Source organism: Lactuca serriola, chromosome 8 (assembly GCF_051521515.1).
Source record: "Lactuca serriola cultivar US96UC23 chromosome 8, Lser_US96UC23_V15, whole genome shotgun sequence".
NCBI lineage: Eukaryota > Viridiplantae > Streptophyta > Magnoliopsida > Asterales > Asteraceae > Lactuca > Lactuca serriola.
The window spans coordinates 193,869,724-193,887,313 of NC_136415.1; the positions used below are offsets into that span (position 1 = coordinate 193,869,724).

General features: G+C 34.9%; 1 protein-coding gene across 2 annotated transcripts; it reads right to left on the reverse strand.

The window, feature by feature from the left end:
* Nucleotides 1–638: 638 nt before the first annotated feature.
* Nucleotides 639–7,435, reverse strand: LOC145069483 (brefeldin A-inhibited guanine nucleotide-exchange protein 1-like). 2 transcript variants are annotated; one of them, XM_079016409.1, is made up of 11 exons: nt 6,167–7,435; nt 5,443–5,760; nt 4,972–5,308; nt 4,476–4,898; nt 4,080–4,372; nt 3,728–4,001; nt 3,138–3,637; nt 2,718–3,039; nt 2,250–2,625; nt 1,505–2,163; nt 639–1,429 (listed from the first exon to the last, which is right to left on the reverse strand). In XM_079016409.1, exons 1-11 carry the CDS (start codon nt 7,189–7,191, stop codon nt 833–835), a joined length of 5,124 nt encoding a protein of 1,707 aa, XP_078872535.1. In that variant the 5' UTR covers nt 7,192–7,435; the 3' UTR covers nt 639–832. The 2 variants fall into 2 exon arrangements, with proteins under 2 accessions (XP_078872535.1, XP_078872536.1); XM_079016410.1 differs by lacking the exon at nt 6,167–7,435 and having other exon boundaries at nt 4,972–5,318; nt 5,443–5,626.
* Between the last annotated feature and the right edge of the window lie 10,155 nt (nt 7,436–17,590).

Below are 17,590 nucleotides of genomic sequence, written 5' to 3' on the forward strand. Positions count from 1 at the left end.
TAGAATGAGTCGCAAATATAAAGTTGCAAAACATTTAGCAACTCGATTAATGAAGAAGTAATATATTGTTTCATCTTAGGAAGAATCAAAAAATAGTTAAAATTATTATTGGTAAGGAAAGCAAGTTAGAGCTTACACCTGATAGATAATTGAGAATCTTGAAAATATTAAGGGTTTTCCTAATTTTTTGGTAAGTGATGTTTTCTTTTAAAGGACTTTAAGTTTAATTAAGGATACATTTTGTATATGAAACTTAGCTTATAAGTTAGTTTTTTAAAAATAGTTTTTTTTTTTTGAAAGAGAGGTTTTTAAAAATAGTTATTGACATGAAAAGCATGATTAAGTTTTTGGTTTAGTTTTAAAAAGTTCTTATAATGCTTTTTGTATCTCAAGACTAATAAAACATAATTTTTTATTAGTCAAAAGCTAGTTTTTCAACTTTCAGTTTCAGCTACCCTTCAGTACAAAATGTTTTCCAACTGTTTGTTAGCTTTCAAGGTAGTGCCTAAATGTTTTTGCAAGTGATGTTTAGTAGTCAACGTCCAGCGGACCAATAATGATATTGTCTTCACACATTAGCTATCAATAACACAACTGTCTCACAAATTTACCATTAGCAAGTCGTTTGTATTGATGAATGAAAAGAATGAGCATATGCCATACCATACCATACCCTACAATACAAATACAAATACAACACTCACACTACAGTCCCAAAAATGGAGCACAAGATAAACAAACCATGTCATAACCAAAACTACACCACTACCCTACAAATACATATATATTTTTTTAATGTATAATATATATAATTACAGAAAAAAAAAACATGTCACGATTTCATTATTATTATCGGGCCTATACATCTCTGAAACAACTCACTCAAAACCATCTGTACTTCACGCGAGCTATGCTCACACCTCACTAACTCCACCATCAATGGAAAAACCCGAGCCGCATACTTTCTAAAAATATCATTCTCCACTTCACTCAAAACCCTCAAGGCCGACACAAGCAACCCTGTTCTCGCACCTAACTCTTCCTTCACTGCTGAATTCAACGGAAGTATCCAATGAACATGTTCTTGTTGTTTTTCTAATTTAGAACAGTTTAAGTATATTTTTATGATTTGTTCACACGTTGCAAACAACTGAGGTTCGATCTCCATTTCGGAAGATAGATCCGGGTCGGTTGCTAGTAAGTGGTGGAGGAGGTTGAGCATGTTTTGGTATGATTCGTTTTCGAAATGGATCACGGGCGGGTCGGATAGTTCGAGAATGGAGCATGCTTTTTGGAGCTTTTTGTGGAGATTTGTTTCGGATGATAGTTGTTGGGAATGGGATACGGTTTGTAAGAAGATTTCCAACACGATTTTCACACTTGATGCTTTTAGTAAATGTTGGTGCATGTTGTAGAGATCCGTTGTCACCTGTTATTTTGTTAAAAATAAGAATATTTTTGAAAGTGTAATACTAATAAGTAATAAGTAATAAGTAATAACTACCTGCATGATAAGTAGCTGAGTTGATATATGTGTTTTCATTCGTGAAACAACGTATCCCGCAGTTTGCAAGTTATCATCTTCATAATCTTGAATTGAATTAGAACCATTTCCATCTCCATTTCCATTGAGCATCTCAGCATCATCGTAGATTTGGCCAACATTAGGTGGCATCTCAATCCGATCCATAACCCTAACAAGTTTGAAAAAACCGGGTAACATGGAACCCGAAGTGTCTTTCAAAGCAAGAAAAATAGAAGCCCATTCGTCTTCAGTCAACAACCCGCCCAACTCACCCACGAGTCTCATTAAACCGGTTACTCCGGTGCTAGCAGAGCCTTGACCCGGGGTTTTCAAGAATCCTGCTAGTAGCGATATAACCGAGGATAAATGGGCCCCACGCATTATCGGGAAAAAGTTTATGAATAAATCGATTAAACATCGAGTTGCTACAGAGCAAGTTTCCGAATCCCATGTCTTGTTTTGTTGATTTTCCTTTTTTTCATTTACGGATTTGAAAATGGGAAAAACTACAGTGTTGATGACTGTGATCCAGAATGAGCGGGAGAAGAGATGTCCATGGTCTTTTAGGATGTTGAAAAGGACTTCTAACGCGCTTTTTCTAATGGCTAATCTTGGGTCTGATGTTAATGAAGATAACCCTGAAAGTAATGATAAGAAAAGTATCATGTCATTGTCATGTTTAGAGGATTAGGAAAGTAAGTAAGTTAGTTAGTTAGTTAGTTACCACTGAGTAAAGGGATCCAATAGGATGCATGTTCATCTTTCTCCATGGGAGTTTGTCCATCGGTTTCAGCAGTTTCTTTAACCACTTGAATGCTTGAAGTTGAATCATCATCAACCGGAACAGTTTCTTGATTGCAGATAAGTCCTCCTTCTGCAAGTTTCACAGCACAGAATCGAAGAAAAGCAATGGCGTTGAGGCTTACATCACTGTTGAATCTGCTGTTAGTGAAGGTGATGAGGCATCTCACACAATCAGTGAAAGTTGCAGTTTCGGTTTCAGTTATGTAAGGGAAATATTCGCGTACTATTTTCTCCATTGTCTCAAATGCTAACAACACAATGTTCTTCCTTTCATCAGCTCCAGCTGCTGTTAATGCCTATATAATCACATATATATATATATTTCAAATAAACTTTCACTTTTTCAGTTTTTCCAAAGTTAGTTTTTTTAAATTTGACTTTGACTTACCATGAAAACGCTTTTCCAACCGGATTTTACGTTATCGACCCTGCTGAGGATCATTTGTGAGAGGCAACGAACAATGAGTTCTCTGATTTCAACAGAGTTGCTTTTCTGCATGACAATGACAAAAGGCCTTAAAAACTCATTCTGGAAATTGTAATTTGCCAATTCTTCACGTTCAAGAAATTTCATGGAAAGTTGGCGTAAGGAATCCATGACAAAAATGGCAACTGAAAGGTTTTCTGATAAACCAACTGAAACAAAGAAGTCTGAAAGCACGCTCCATATGCGAGACCACACTAATCTGATTCGGTTCATGTTGTAGTGCCTGAAAAAAATCCAAATCATAAGGTGTGAAATTACTTATTTAGACATTGAAAAGAAAAATAAAAAAGAAAAAAGAAAAGAACAAGGATAGGATCTTACGCAACTTCAACTATTTTAGTGAGACTGAACACCCGAGGATCTGTAACAGACTGCAACTCTGTCATGGAAACTTTACAAAGAGCTTTCACAAAAGCTACAATAGCTTCACTATCTAGTCTCTGGCTATGAGCAAAGATGTGATTAAGCTCAAAATTCCCAATTTGTTCAAGAAGGTTTAAGTTGGAAATGAAGTTGTTGATTTGATCTGGGGTTACTAATCCTGATGTGTGATTATTGGAAGAAGTGCTGTCATAAGAACTGCCTCGAACAACAGCCATTACAACTGGATTTTGAAGGGTTCCTTTCTTTTTCAAGGATGTGAAATTGGATTTTACAGATTTCTCTTCTGTTTCAATGTTTGATCCACTTAAAAAAGATGCATCAGATGGAGCACCTTCTCCTAACAGCTGTAAATGCTCGAATCTAGATAGGCATGTCAATATGTGTTCCCATGAATCTTGAAGATAGTTTCCGTCTTCTATCGCGATTGCTATTATTGTCTACCAATATTTTTTTTTTAATTTAAAATGTCAGTTTAAAGATTTTTGGAAAATAAGAAAAAAGAAAGGGAATACCGAATAGGCGAATACCTTGACAGCATCGACATTTTTTTGCTTCATATCTGCAGCACAATGAAGGTATGTGAACTTGGCAACAGTTGTGACTAATGCGTCTCTCTGTGTCTGCATACCCATGACAGCTGTCACATGCACAGCATGGCGAATGCCATGTAAGCAATGATTAGTTGCTGCCCTGTCATCACTCTGGTCAAGTGTTACACTGAAGGCAGCAAGCATTGGGCCCCAACAGACTTCCACCATAAACCTCAATATGGCTGCATCTGCTACAGCATAGTAAGTAGATCTGCAGACACAAACATACAAAGAAATCAGAATGGAATGGAATAGCAAATTTCAATTCCATCGGAATCAGCAAACTTACTCTGATTTTCCTGATTTTGCCTTGAATTGTTCTTGGATGTGTCTAATAAGAGCTCCATTTGCACCCAATGGTTTTTCTTCAGTTTGTTTCCAAACAAGATTAAGTATACCATCCAACCCTAATAATCGATTAACACTGTTTGTCTGTTTGCTTTGTGGTATTGATGAAGCATCTGCTTTCATCTTAATTTCATTTTTCACAATTTGATCATAAAGAGCACCCAAATACTCTTCAGCTAAGTCCTTTCCATCATCAATCCCACGGTTGTTCCGAATAAAATCAGCTTTACTCATCTTTCATATAAACAAACCAAAGCATCAAAATCAGAAAATATATATTTATAAACTGGGAATAAATAGAAGGTTGAAATTGAAAATTGAAAATTGAAATCCTGACCTTATCTTTGACCATGCTGTTATGGGCATCCGTATTGAGCATAATCACAGAATATGCAAGAACATATGCTGTGTCAGCACTAGTGAAGGAATTAGGGTTGCACTTACAATATCTTTCAGCAAATTTTTCCATGATTCTGTCAATTTTTTGAGCTTCACCAGGTAATCTGAAACCCCTTAGAAAAAACCTAAGAGCCTCACCAAAATCCCTTCCATCAAAATTAAAGGAATCCACATAAGCATGCATTACTTTTAAAGAAAAATCCTCCCTTTCACCAAGATAATCACCAATCATTGTCTCATTTAAACCAGAAGTGTTTTTCAAAAACATTGCAACTGATTCAGGTGTCCCTTCAACTTTCTTGTTACTTATCAAAAACTCAATACCCTTCGAAGGCTTCCTATTGAACAGAGCAATACCTTTCTGCAATATCAAGGTTATAGTTTTAGTGCATAAAAAGTTAAAACCCTAATTTTAAGATAAATTATATTTATACCTGAAGTTCTATCTTGTAAGCTCTTCGTTGCTCTAATGTAGCAGTGGAATGTTCAGAATTTGGTTCTTGATGCAAATCCAAATCAGGAAGACTTACATCATCTCCTCCTACACTCATGCTACTTTCAAGAACACTATCATTATTATCAGATGTGTTGTTCTTTACACCAAATTCACCTATTCTTAGCTGTTGATCCATCCAAACTCCCATTGATTTGATGATCATAACCAAACATTTAACAGATTCAAATCTGAATGTCAGATCATGAACAGGAGACAAGGTGGTTGTGGAACCAGGTGGTGGACCTAGAGCAGTTTTCAGAAGACCATTCACAGTCCTGCAAATGTCTGACCGAATTAACAAGGTTTAAATATTGTATTTTCCATTTTAATGTTGTTAAAACATTATGTTTTGAAAAATAGCAAAACATGATAACATGAGATGCTTTAGAAACTTTAACCAGTTTGTTACCTTTCAAAAATGTTTGGAGAGTCAACATCACAATCATAGTTGACAAAAATGTCGATCATAATCTGTGAATCCTGAGATACTTTATCCAGTAAATTAAGGATTGTCATCTTTTGTATGAAACTTGGCTGAAGGACATTTTCAAGAACACGGAGAATGAGCATGGGGAAAAATATCCCGATTTCTGATTTCAACACAGATCTGTATTTGCTTAGTAAGCTCTGAAATATCGCACAGAGAAGCTGAAATATTGACATGACTGAAAGTGCACTGTTCTTCAGTAAGGACAAGCAAAGGAACTGTTTGATCACGTTTAGGAACCTGTGAAGTAAGATATTGCAATCATCAAACCTAAGAAAGTTTATATGTTTAATCTATTGCTGGAAAGTAAAACAAACTATAAGTATAAAAAACAAGCAACTGGAGGTTACATCAAGATAATTGATTAATCATAATAGAATATTGATATTTTAGAGCTTTTACATGCAGTTTTAGTTCCTTTTCCATTAAAGGCACGAAAAAGTCTACAGCTTGGTGGTTGAATTTCTTGTCCTATACCTTACTGACTCAAGGTACTAACTGAACTTATGAAAATGGCATTGTCAAAGCAACATATATTTGCTCTGGTGACATGAAGTTATCAGGCAATCTTCAGAGTGTTAAGAGGTATAAAGACATTTATCTAAACATGAAAAGGTGTTCATTTAAGAGACATGCAGTTACTTGCCTCTCGTTTGTACGCCATAGGGGACCTGCATTGTCCATGATTACCTTCAATAGCTCCAGAGACAACATCTTTCCCCTCAAAAGGATCTGATCGTCAGACTGGTCCTGAGAAGAAAATTTCATTGACAGCTTACATAAATTCTTGAAAACCATGACCCCATCATCCCTTATCTTAGAATAACCACTCAAATCCTCCTTATCTGGCAATTCAGCATGCGGAGACTCAGCTTTTTCACTGGCATTACCGTCTTGCAATTCAGGCAACGATTTTGAATTAAGATCAGAATCGACTACGTTAGTGAAAACAACCTCGTTAATGAAGTTCTGAACAAACTGTATAGAACTCCCCTCATTCAGATTTCTATCATTGAACTCTAACAGCTCGGTCACGGATACTGTATTGAAGGTGACGAGCAGAGAATCCCCTTCTACCCTTGCGAATATGATAGCCATCATCTGAGCCAACACCGACTTTGCACAGATCTGGTTAGTTCCATTGACACCTCCAAGATATATATTATAGCATGTCTTCACAATCTGGTTAAGGCATTCGGCCCGGATCAAAACAGTGGATGATCGAACGGCTGAGAGCAAAGTTTTGAGGACTGCGAGCTCAACAGCCTCTTCTCCGAGACCACTGCACTTGCATATAGAATCAATGAGACGGAATATGAGGGAGGGGGGTTGTTCAGAGGGGTCGATCTCGCAGCGGATGAGGCGGAGGGAGAAAAGACGGAAGCAACAGTCGAGGGCGGGTTCGACGACTTTAGGAGAAGATGAATCAATGGCTAGGATGAGGGGAAGGATGAAGGATTCAGCGTCGGAGACGGAGGAGACGCCGTATAGAGGAGTTGATGAGGAAGAATCGTCGGTGAGGGTTTCGAGCTTGTCGAGGGCGGATTTGCAGGCAGCGACGATGTGAGAGTGTTTGCGCCAGGCAGCATTTTTTATGATCTTGTCGAGTGATGGCCCCAGTAACCATCCGCAGCGGGATTGGCCGCCTAGGGTTTGAGACCCCGACGACATTGCTGTTGATGGCAGGAAGAATTCTCAAATGCGATGAGCTAAAGAAGAAGATGAAGATCTTGATTTTGGTTTTGATGTTGATGTTGTTGTTGAAGAGGGGAGATTGACGATAGATGATCCCATCTGGGAATCAATTTCATTAATGAGATTGAGATTTGATCTGAATTGATACTAAACGCGTATCGCCTGTAAATTCAACCCACGCACGAAAAGCTCTTAACTTCATTTCGAATCTACTCTTCTTCTTAACTAACGCTTCCTTTCCTAAATTGATTAAATTTGTCAATAAAGAATTACTTTTGTGTCGGTTTCTTCTATAAAGTTATAGTATATTTTATAAAATAATATACATTTCCTCATAAAGATTAAAAAAAATGTTACCCTAAGCAAAAGAGGGTTTAATGGGAAAAAATAGTTATCAAAAGTAGATAAATATAGAAAAGCTTTTAATATATAAATATAGATTATCTCATATTCATTAAAAATCATTTTTGTTTTTATTGTGTTTCTTCTTATTCTTATGTAAATGTGACACTTGCTAAGTTATTTCTTGTCCATTGTGATGATGACTTTGATGTTTGGATTGTTTTTATTTTTTTATTTTTTATTGTTGATTATTTATTCCATACTATGATTTGGAATTAGGTTAGAGTTTGTCCCTATTTTGTTTATGCTATATTCATATTTTTTTTATATGGTTAATCAAACAAATTTTGAGTCTAGGCAAAGGAGGAAAAAAATGCCTCTCTAAAAGAAAATATTAATAAAAATCCCCATATTTATGAAAAAAAACATATTTTAGCCTTTTAAATATTAAATCCCAATAAGGTGAAGGAAGTCAGAAGTAGAGACAATAGGGGGTGTCGGGTGCTTAGCCCCCCTAATCTCTTATCAAACTTCAGCAAAATTACAAATAAAATGAGTCTATTAGTAACCTTTAAGCCCTTGTTAATTAGCTGATCCTAATAGCCCTTCCTAATTATATTAAAAACCCATTTATTTATTATATAAAAAAACAATGAGGATATGAATATTATTAGGGCTTATATGTTGTAATAGTCGAAGTGTCAGTTAGATTGTTACGAAGTTTATTTTGTCTTCGTAAGAAGGGTCTTCGGATGTAATGTTATTTGTACTAAGGCATTATAAAGAGTAGTCTTAATGTCTAGTCCTTAGTATTGTTATGCTTTTGTTCTCCTATAAATAAGGGCTTGTACTAAGTGAGTAGAAGAACGTTTTCTCTCAACTTTTACAGATTATTCTTTGTACTCTGTAAAATCAAAAGCATAATATGAGCTGAACAAATATTATATTTACTCTCGTGTTCATCGTTATTTTTCTTTCTAAATTCATACTTGAATTGATTTTAATCTCGATTACAAATCTCATCAATTGGTATCAGAGCAGGAATCCTTTTTGTGATCTGATTTTCATACGTTCAAAAAGATTTTTGAATCTACTGTTTGATTCAAAAAGCTTCCGTTCTTTTTTAGTGTGAAAAATTCTTCTTGATCTCAATCTAGGATTTGATTCTGCAAAAATATTTGTAAATCGAGTGTTCTTTGTGTGATTCTGATTTGAAATATACAATTTGATTTCAATATTCTCAAAGTTTTTGTATCATCTTGAAGTTTTTGTCCGTACAACAATGGCGTCATTCAATCTGAAATCGATAACATCATTTTCTCATTTGCTTGGTTCATCCACAAAGATTCCGATGCTTATTCCAGAATATTACGATCAGTGGGCAGATCGTATGCAAGATTACTTGAACGGATTGGATGAAGAATTATGGAAATGCATCTCAGGAGAAATCAACCAACCTGCACAAGTTCATCCAATCGGTGTGTCTTCAAGCAATTCGGAAGTAGATAATCAATCCAATCGTTTAAAACAACTGGAGAAGAAATACATGAGGGAATTAAGAGGTGCCTTACCTCCTGTTGTGTACAATTATGTCAGAACATGCACAACAGCTAAAGAAATCTGGAACAATCTCAAAGACAAATTTCAAGGAAGTGAAAAGACGAAGATCACATATGTGAAAAAATGCCTGGTGGAACTCAAAGATTTCAAACAGAAAGAATCTGAATCCATTGAAGTATACTATGATCGGTTCAACGAGCTAATCTATCGTTGTAATCGTTATAGTATTACAAGGTCATCAATGGAATACAACTTGATATTTGTAATGGGACTTCGAAAGGAGTGGAGGAGTGTGAGTATGATGGTGAAAAATCAACACAGTTTTGATACTTCGACTTTGAATGACCTGTACAATCAATTAAAATCTCATGAAAATGAAGTTAATGAAATAGCTGAGGAAGCGATTGCAAGTCTTGGTGGACCATTGGCACTTGTTTCGAAGGTTTCAGAAAGAGAGAATGAAAAATCGAAGTCTGATGAAGAAGAAGGTTTTCTGATGAATTCTGATGATGAGGCTGTTGCATTTTACTCAAACAATCGAGTAAAGAAATTTTTCAAGAAACCTTTTAATCCAAAGATAAAGTCATCGGATTCGAAGGGTAGTTTTGAGAACAAAAATAAAGTGGATGAGAAGAAGAAAGAAGTGAAGACTGATTCGAAGAGTGAAATGGAGCAAATGAAGATGATGTTGAAAGGTGATACAGGGATTAATTGACATTATTGCTATGGAGCAAATCACTTGGAAGTAGATTGCTTGTTGAGGAAGAAGGAGGAAAAGAAAAATAAAACAAAGGATGAAGCTTATTACACTGAGAAACTAGAGGAAGTAAAGTCGAAAGCAAAGAATTTGTCATTGGTGGCTCATGGAGAAACTGAATCGGATGGCACATATCAAATATGGTCTTCGGGTTCAGATGATGAAGAGATGAAAAATCCATCACATGGAGCTATGTATGCAAAGATGGAAGAGGATTCAGATGAAGAACAGACTTACGAAGTATGTGGGCAATGCTTCGTTTCGAAGTCTACTGACAGGTCGCCCATGACTACCAAGGTACGTAACATTCTTGAATCTTTTAACATTCCAGTTTCTGCATATAATTCTGAGTTAGTATCTTTTGATGAAACTGTTACTTACTTTGATTCAATTGTTGTATCTGCTAGCAATGAAGCGAAAAAGTTAAGTGATCAATTACTAGAGACAAGAAAAAAATTGGATTCAAAAGTCACTAGGATTGATTACTTAGAATTGCAAGTTTCGAATATTATGGAGGATAGGAAGAGTTTAGCAAAGGAAATAAACTTGTTGTTAGCACAAAGAAATATTTTTTTGTAATTCTGCAAAAAGATTGTATGGAAAATTAACTGAGTTACATCATTCGAGTGAAATAAGTAAGGAACAACATAGAAAATTACTACCATTTTTAGCTTATGATAGAGCTAAGGTAGATAGTATTTCATATGACTGTGAAAAAGAAATTTCTGATTTCAACAAAGTTCCAGATGATAGGTTTAGATTTGGAATTGCTAAAGTCGAAGACTATCTTGATGCTAATGATTTAGTAAAACTTGTAAATGAGACCTTATCTAAATCAAAACAACTTCGAATTTTGAAAAAGACTGAGAATTATACATCTAATTGTGAAACTAATTTTGCTGATATTGAAGATAATTCTGATAATATTAGTGATTTAGAAGATGTAGATTGTTCTCAATTGTCTGTCATAAATGTAGCAAATTTGTTTAAAGGGAAAGAAAAATGTGAAGATTTATTCATAAAAATTGACACTGATGAACCCTCAACTTCGAAAGTTTGTGATATGGAGTTTGTGGAAATACATGATAGTCAAACCGATGATAGTGATAATGAGGAAGAAAACACAAATTCGAAGCCAATTCAAAGGTCGAAAGAAATTGAAATTCCTCGAGTGGTGGTTGATCAAGTTTATTTGGATACACAAGAATTTGAGAAAATTCTTAGTGAAAAAGGTGCTCATTATCTTGAATCGAATATTGTTGTTTATCCAATCTTCAAATGCACTGATGATATTGTGTTCCCAAATCAAGTCTTCGTAACAACAGGTAATGTTGAAAATATAAAGCCTGAATTCAAAAAGATGGTTGAGGAAGACAATATGCAAACTTCAAATGAAGGTTTCTTTTCGAATCAAAGCACAGTTGAAAACAATCTTATAAAGAATTCATATAAATTTCAATATCAAAAACCAAAAAGAGTATGGGTTGAAAAGTCAAAAGTTGAAAAGAAGAAAGTTAACCCAACTGAAAATGTGTTTATAAAGCACGAAGGTGTTAAAACAGATGTTAAAACAGTCAACAAAGCAATAAAATTAAATTCAAAAGAATTTAAAGCTCAGGTTGAAAATTTTTCAAAGGAAAATAATATTTCGAAACGTCAAGTGAGAAAAACAATTTTTTAGCAAACTATTGAATCATTAAATATGATATCAACAAATTTTTCAAGAGGAAGAAAAGTTTTTAGAGAAAAATCAAAGTCTCAAAGTTTTGAAAAGAAAAATGATTCATTTTCAAATATTAAAACAAAAGTTTCAAATGGAACAAAAACAACACTACCAAGAAAAATTTTTCAGAAAAAGGTTGGAACACAGATTTCAAAATCACAAATCAATACATCTTATCATGAATCATATATTTCAAAACCAAAAGTGGATTATGTTCCAAGTTCAGCAAAATGTTATAATCCTTTGAAGAAACAAGCTGACAAAGTCTCATATGCGAAGGGAATAACAACGAAAAGAAATATTGATCATTGGTTGGAAGGAAAAGGAAAAATATATCAATCAAGTAAGTTTTCAAAAGAACGGATACATGAGGCGTATGACAAGTATGCTAATCCTTCAACAAATGGTAGTTCGTCATCCAAAGAATCAAATATTTCAGTTAAAGTTTGGCAGCCGGTCACAAAAGCAAAAAGTGAAACATCACAAACTCAAAATGCGAAGGGTATAATTAGTGAAAATTTGAAAATAATAAAAACTCATATATCTGACCCTTCGAATGAAAATGTTAAATTTATTGACAGTTTCAAAACAAAAGTTTGTGATTGGGTTAATGGTTGTACTTTACAATTGAAAAACAAACCTAATATGAATGGACCCAACAAGGCTTGGGTACCTAAATTTTTTCAATAATTACAGGTACTTTGTGACGAGCAATATGATAACAAGTGGTATATTGATAGTGGTTGCTCACGTCACATGACTAGGAAGAAGGAAAACTTGCGTGATTTTCGAAGCCTAGAAAATGGAGGAGTGGTTAAGTTTGGCAATAATCACAAATGCAAAGTCAAGGGTTATGGAAAGATAACGAATGAAAATTTCACCGTCAACCGAGTTGCATTTGTTGAAGGTTTACAACACAATTTGATAAGTGTTTCACAACTTGTTGTGGGCACTGGAAATCAAGTTCTTTTTAATGAAGAAGGCAGTGTCATTTCGAATGTTGAGACAAAGGAAGTTTTACTTAAGTCAAAACGAAAAGGTGATATGTTTACATTGGATATTGTTCCTATTATAGGCAAACCTGTTGTGTGTTTACTTTCGAAGGCTGCTGCCGATGTTAGCTGGTTATGGCACAGGAGATTATCACATCTCAATTTTCGAAACATCAACAAACTTGTCGGACAAGATCTGGTAAGAGGTTTACCCATTCTTAAATATGATAATGACAGTTTGTGTGCAGCTTGTGAAGTAGGAAAACAACACAAACAAGGTCATCCTATCACAATAGATTCGAAGATTGTTGAACCCCTCGAACTCTTGCATATTGATTTATGTGGTCCTTCAACAGTTGCTACTCTTAACAAGAAAAGGTACATTTTAGTAATATTAGATGATTTTTCAAGATTTACGTGGGTTTATTTTCTCAGGTTAAAATCCGAAGTTTCACAAATGATGATTGATTTTATCAAGAAAATGGAGGTTTCATTGAAGAAGTCAGTTCGAAAAATTAAAAGTGATCATGGAACCGAATTCAAAAATCATCTTTTTGATTCATTTTAGGTGGAGAAAGGAATTTCGCATAATTTTTCATCTCCTTATACACCACAACAAAATGGTGTAGTTGAGAGAAGAAATCGATCATTATGCGAAGCTGCAAGAACAATGTTGGCTTATTCGAATTTACCTCAATATCTTTGGGTTGAAGCTGTTTCAACTGCTTGTTTTACTCAAAATCGATCATTCATTCATAGACGGTTTAATGTTACTCCTTATGAAATAATCAATAATCGAAAACCTAATGTCAAATTTTTTCATGTTTTTGGATGTAGGTGTTTCATAATGAATCTTAAGGATAATCTTTCGAAGTTTCAAACAAAAGCTGATGAAGGAATTTTCTTGGGATATTCACACAATTTTGTTGCTTATAGAGTGTTAAATAAGCGAACTCGCAAAGTGGAACTCGAAGAAACGGTATATGTTGAACAACCACCAGGTTTTATAAATACAGAACATCCTGATCATGTTTATATTTTAGATAAAGCCGTATATGGGTTAAAACAAGCACCAAGAGCATGGTATGCAACTTTAACATCATTTTTGAAAAAATCTAAATTTAAACAAGGATCAGTTGATCCCACTTTATTTCGAAAGAAAATTGGAAATCATCTGATGCTTGTTCAAATTTATGTTGATGATATAATTTTTGGCTCAACTGACCCTGCTTTATCTAAAGAATTCGAAGACTTGATGAAAAGCAAATTTGAAATGAGTATGATGGGCAAAATTAATAACTTTTTGGGTTTGAATATTCGTCAAAACAGGGAAGGCATTTTCATTAATCAGGAGAAATATACGAAGAATTTGTTAGAAAAGTTTGGAATGACGAATAGCACAAGGTTACGAATACCAATGGCAACGGGCATAAAGCTAACTCCTTCGTTAGATAAATCTGCTGTTGATATCAATCTGTATCGAAGCATGATTGGGTCTTTATTGTATTTAACTGCAAGTAGACCTGATATTATGTTTTATGTTTGTAATTGTGCAAGGTATCAATCGAATCCACGTGAACCACATCTAACAGCAGTGAAGAATATTTTTCGATATTTGAAAGACACTACTTCGTTAGGTTTGTGGTATCCTTCGAAAACAGGGTTCTTTGTACAAGCTTATTCGGATGCGGATCTTGGAGGATGCAGTCTTGATCGTAAAAGCACAACTGGTGGGTGTCATTTATTAGATGGAAAATTGGTCAGTTGGCAATCGAAGAAGCAAACATGTGTTTCGATATCTACAGCTGAAGCTGAATATGTGGCTGCAGCTGCGTGTACATCACAAATAATTTGGATTCAAAGTCAATTACGAGATTATGCAATTAATATGAAAAAGATTTCTTTATATTGTGATTCACAAAGTGCAATAAGAATTTTTCATAATCCTGTGCAGCATTCGAAGACTAAGCACATTGCTCTTAGATATCATTTCATCAAAGATCATGTTGAAGAAGGGAATATTGAAGTTCATTTTGTAAAAACAACGGAACAATTGGCATATATTTTTACAAAGGCATTGGATGAAAAATCATTTATTCGTATCATAGAAGGATTGGGTATGATTAATGGAAATTCAATCACATATGATAAAAGCGAAGAGTGATGGGTCTGAATGATTTGGTACAATGACGAACAGGGTGATTAAGTGTTCAGAGGTTACTGTTCATGGTCAACGCTTCGAATGCTTCGTATTCGGAAGCTTTATTTCTTGTTGAAGTACATAATCAGAGATTACTGTTCAAGTCAACGGTTCGAATGCTTCGTATTTGTACACATTTCAACTAAGGTTAGACTTTTAGTTTGTTTATTTTTTTCTTGTGAAAAACCTGAAAAATCAAAAATATTTTCTTTTATTGAAAAATTAAAAATCCAAAAAGATTTTGTTTTGGTTTGTTTTTAATTTTTTTTTGAAAAATTCAAATATACCAAAAATATTTTTTTTGTTCTCTTCGGTTTTAACATGTGTATTGTAAGTTTTGTCAAGTTTCAAATACGAAGGATTTATGTGTCTGTTTTCTATGGAAAGGTATGATCTCGATACACTTTGGATTAGTTAGGATGTCCCTAGAAGCATGTTGTTGCATGTTGTCTCAAGCCTCGTATGATTCTATGTATGGGAACTGAAAGCCTTGATGAAATTATCTCATGAAAATTTCTTCCCAACAAGGCTTGTATTTGCATAAATCATCAAGAGCTACCTTACTCTTCTCAAATGAGTTAAGAGTTTTCTGTTTTGTCCATTATAACAGAGGTACACTTCGATTCTTATCCAATCTTTTTATACCAAACAATTCTTACATTCCAAATTTTCGAAGCGATTTGTCCTTGAGGTCTTTGATCAAAATAATCAAAACCTAGACAAATCACAAGTCTGTGTTTGTGATCTAACATCATGAGTCCGTGATGGAAGTGAAACCCAAAAATCCTAAACCTTAAGGAATTGACGGTGAAACCATGTTCCAAAAATTACGAAACATTTGTTTCAGTACCTTTTATACTCAAAATCATATTCATTTCTTTTGAGTGATCTTAATCAAACATTTGAAAACTACGATGTTTGTTCCCAACAAGATCCAGCATAAAAGTTTTTTTTTATGAATATGATTTCTGTGTGAGTATATTTCAAAAATTCTAGTTACTTTGAATATCATTCGCAACCAAGTTGTCACTGACTACATTGGTTATACAACTAATTTTGTTTACAATTTATCACCTTATGTTAAGGTTGATATGTAACGAAATTTTCGAAGCCACCCATTTGCCCTATAAAAGAAACCCTTCGAAACTTCTCTACAAGTTATCGATTGTAATTCACGGGAAACCTAGCAAGCTGCCAATTATCTCTCTTGATAATTTTCGAAGATATCTTTGCCTGGGATTAAACTGTTTTTGTGTCAAAATAAATTTTTGACATCACAAGTTTTCAAATTTTTTTCTTTGTTTCTCAACTAATTTCTTTTGGAACACAGCACATACGAAATCCTTGAGGTTTGAGTAAAACCAACTTAAACTGATGATTTCGAAATTCTGGCATATGACTTCGCTTTCTAAACCTCAAAGTAAAAGAGCCTAACCTCTATTCCGAAGGCATCCGACGGTTACAATTCTCTTGGGGAATACCAAACAGTCTTGTCTCTTGGTGACGCATGGTGTATGATAAGTGTGTAAGGCGTGTTGATAGTTACGTTTGTTACTTTTTGATGAGTACAATCCGTATTTCAAGGTGCCATGTCAGCAAGCATTTATTGTATCCCGCTTCAAATTCAAAATTCTAGGGTTACATATAAAAGGGGAAATCAGAAATCAATAACACTTTATGCGATCAAACCTTCTGTAACACAAAATTCTCTTTGCAACTCATCTTCTTCAAACGTTCTTTGCTATTCTCATCAACAATGGCGACTACATCATCACCAACCACAGACGAAGTTGTTAGCATTCCGATTCTGAAAATCCAATGTTCAAACTACCAAGTAGAATCGGATTTGTCAAAATATCCGGAGGAACTCCAAATGCTTGTGGTTGCTTTACAGAATTCAGTTCTTTCTAAAGCAATGTTTGATTCTTTTGCTGCTCCAATGTCTTGGCTATCAAAGGCGGGTTCTACTGCATCATACAACAAGGAGACAGGTTGTGTGGAATTCACTATGGTGAATGATACGAGAATTAGGGTATCCAAGCGTTTATTTTGCAAGATTTTGGGAATTCCAAATTCTAGTCCTTATGATGAACTTTCTTCTTCTCAAGTTGTGTTCATGTTCAACGAAATGGGCCATCAACCCCCTTTGACGCGTATCAGTGATTTCAAGAAGTCTGGGTTACCTACGGTATGGAATTTTTTGTTTGGCATTTTCCTTCGATGTCTTACTGGACGAACTGTGGGTCTTGATAAAGGAAGGATGGAGGTGTATGCAATGGTAGCTGGATTGTATTACGATCTGCAAGTAGATTACTCTGAACAATGTGGACAGAGTTTTTAACTAGCATTTCGAAGACGAGTGCCAAGCAGGGGATTTCTTGTGCTCGTTATTGGAGTCTGATAGTACAATATGTTTATCAGAAGGAGAAAATCGAAGTTCCAGAATACGAAGAAAAAGCGGTATTTCACATGTATGGTAGTCCGAAGGAGGTGCATGATGATCCGGCTATCTTTACAACAATAGCTAGCATTCCGGATGCAATGCTTAAGAAGGTGGATCCGACGAATGCTGTTTTGGTGTCATATTTGCAATCTATTGACACAACTGTTGTTACTGGTATGTTACAGCACAAAGAAAAGAAGAAGTCTAAGAAATCGAAGAAGACAGAGGGTGGGTCTTCGGAAAAAGGGGTGAAGGCAGAAACAAAGAACCAAATGCCAATAGCTACATCTGGTACTGTCGATGAGGTGTCTCCAATTTTAACCTCAGTGGTTGATACACCAATAATCGAAGCGTCTCC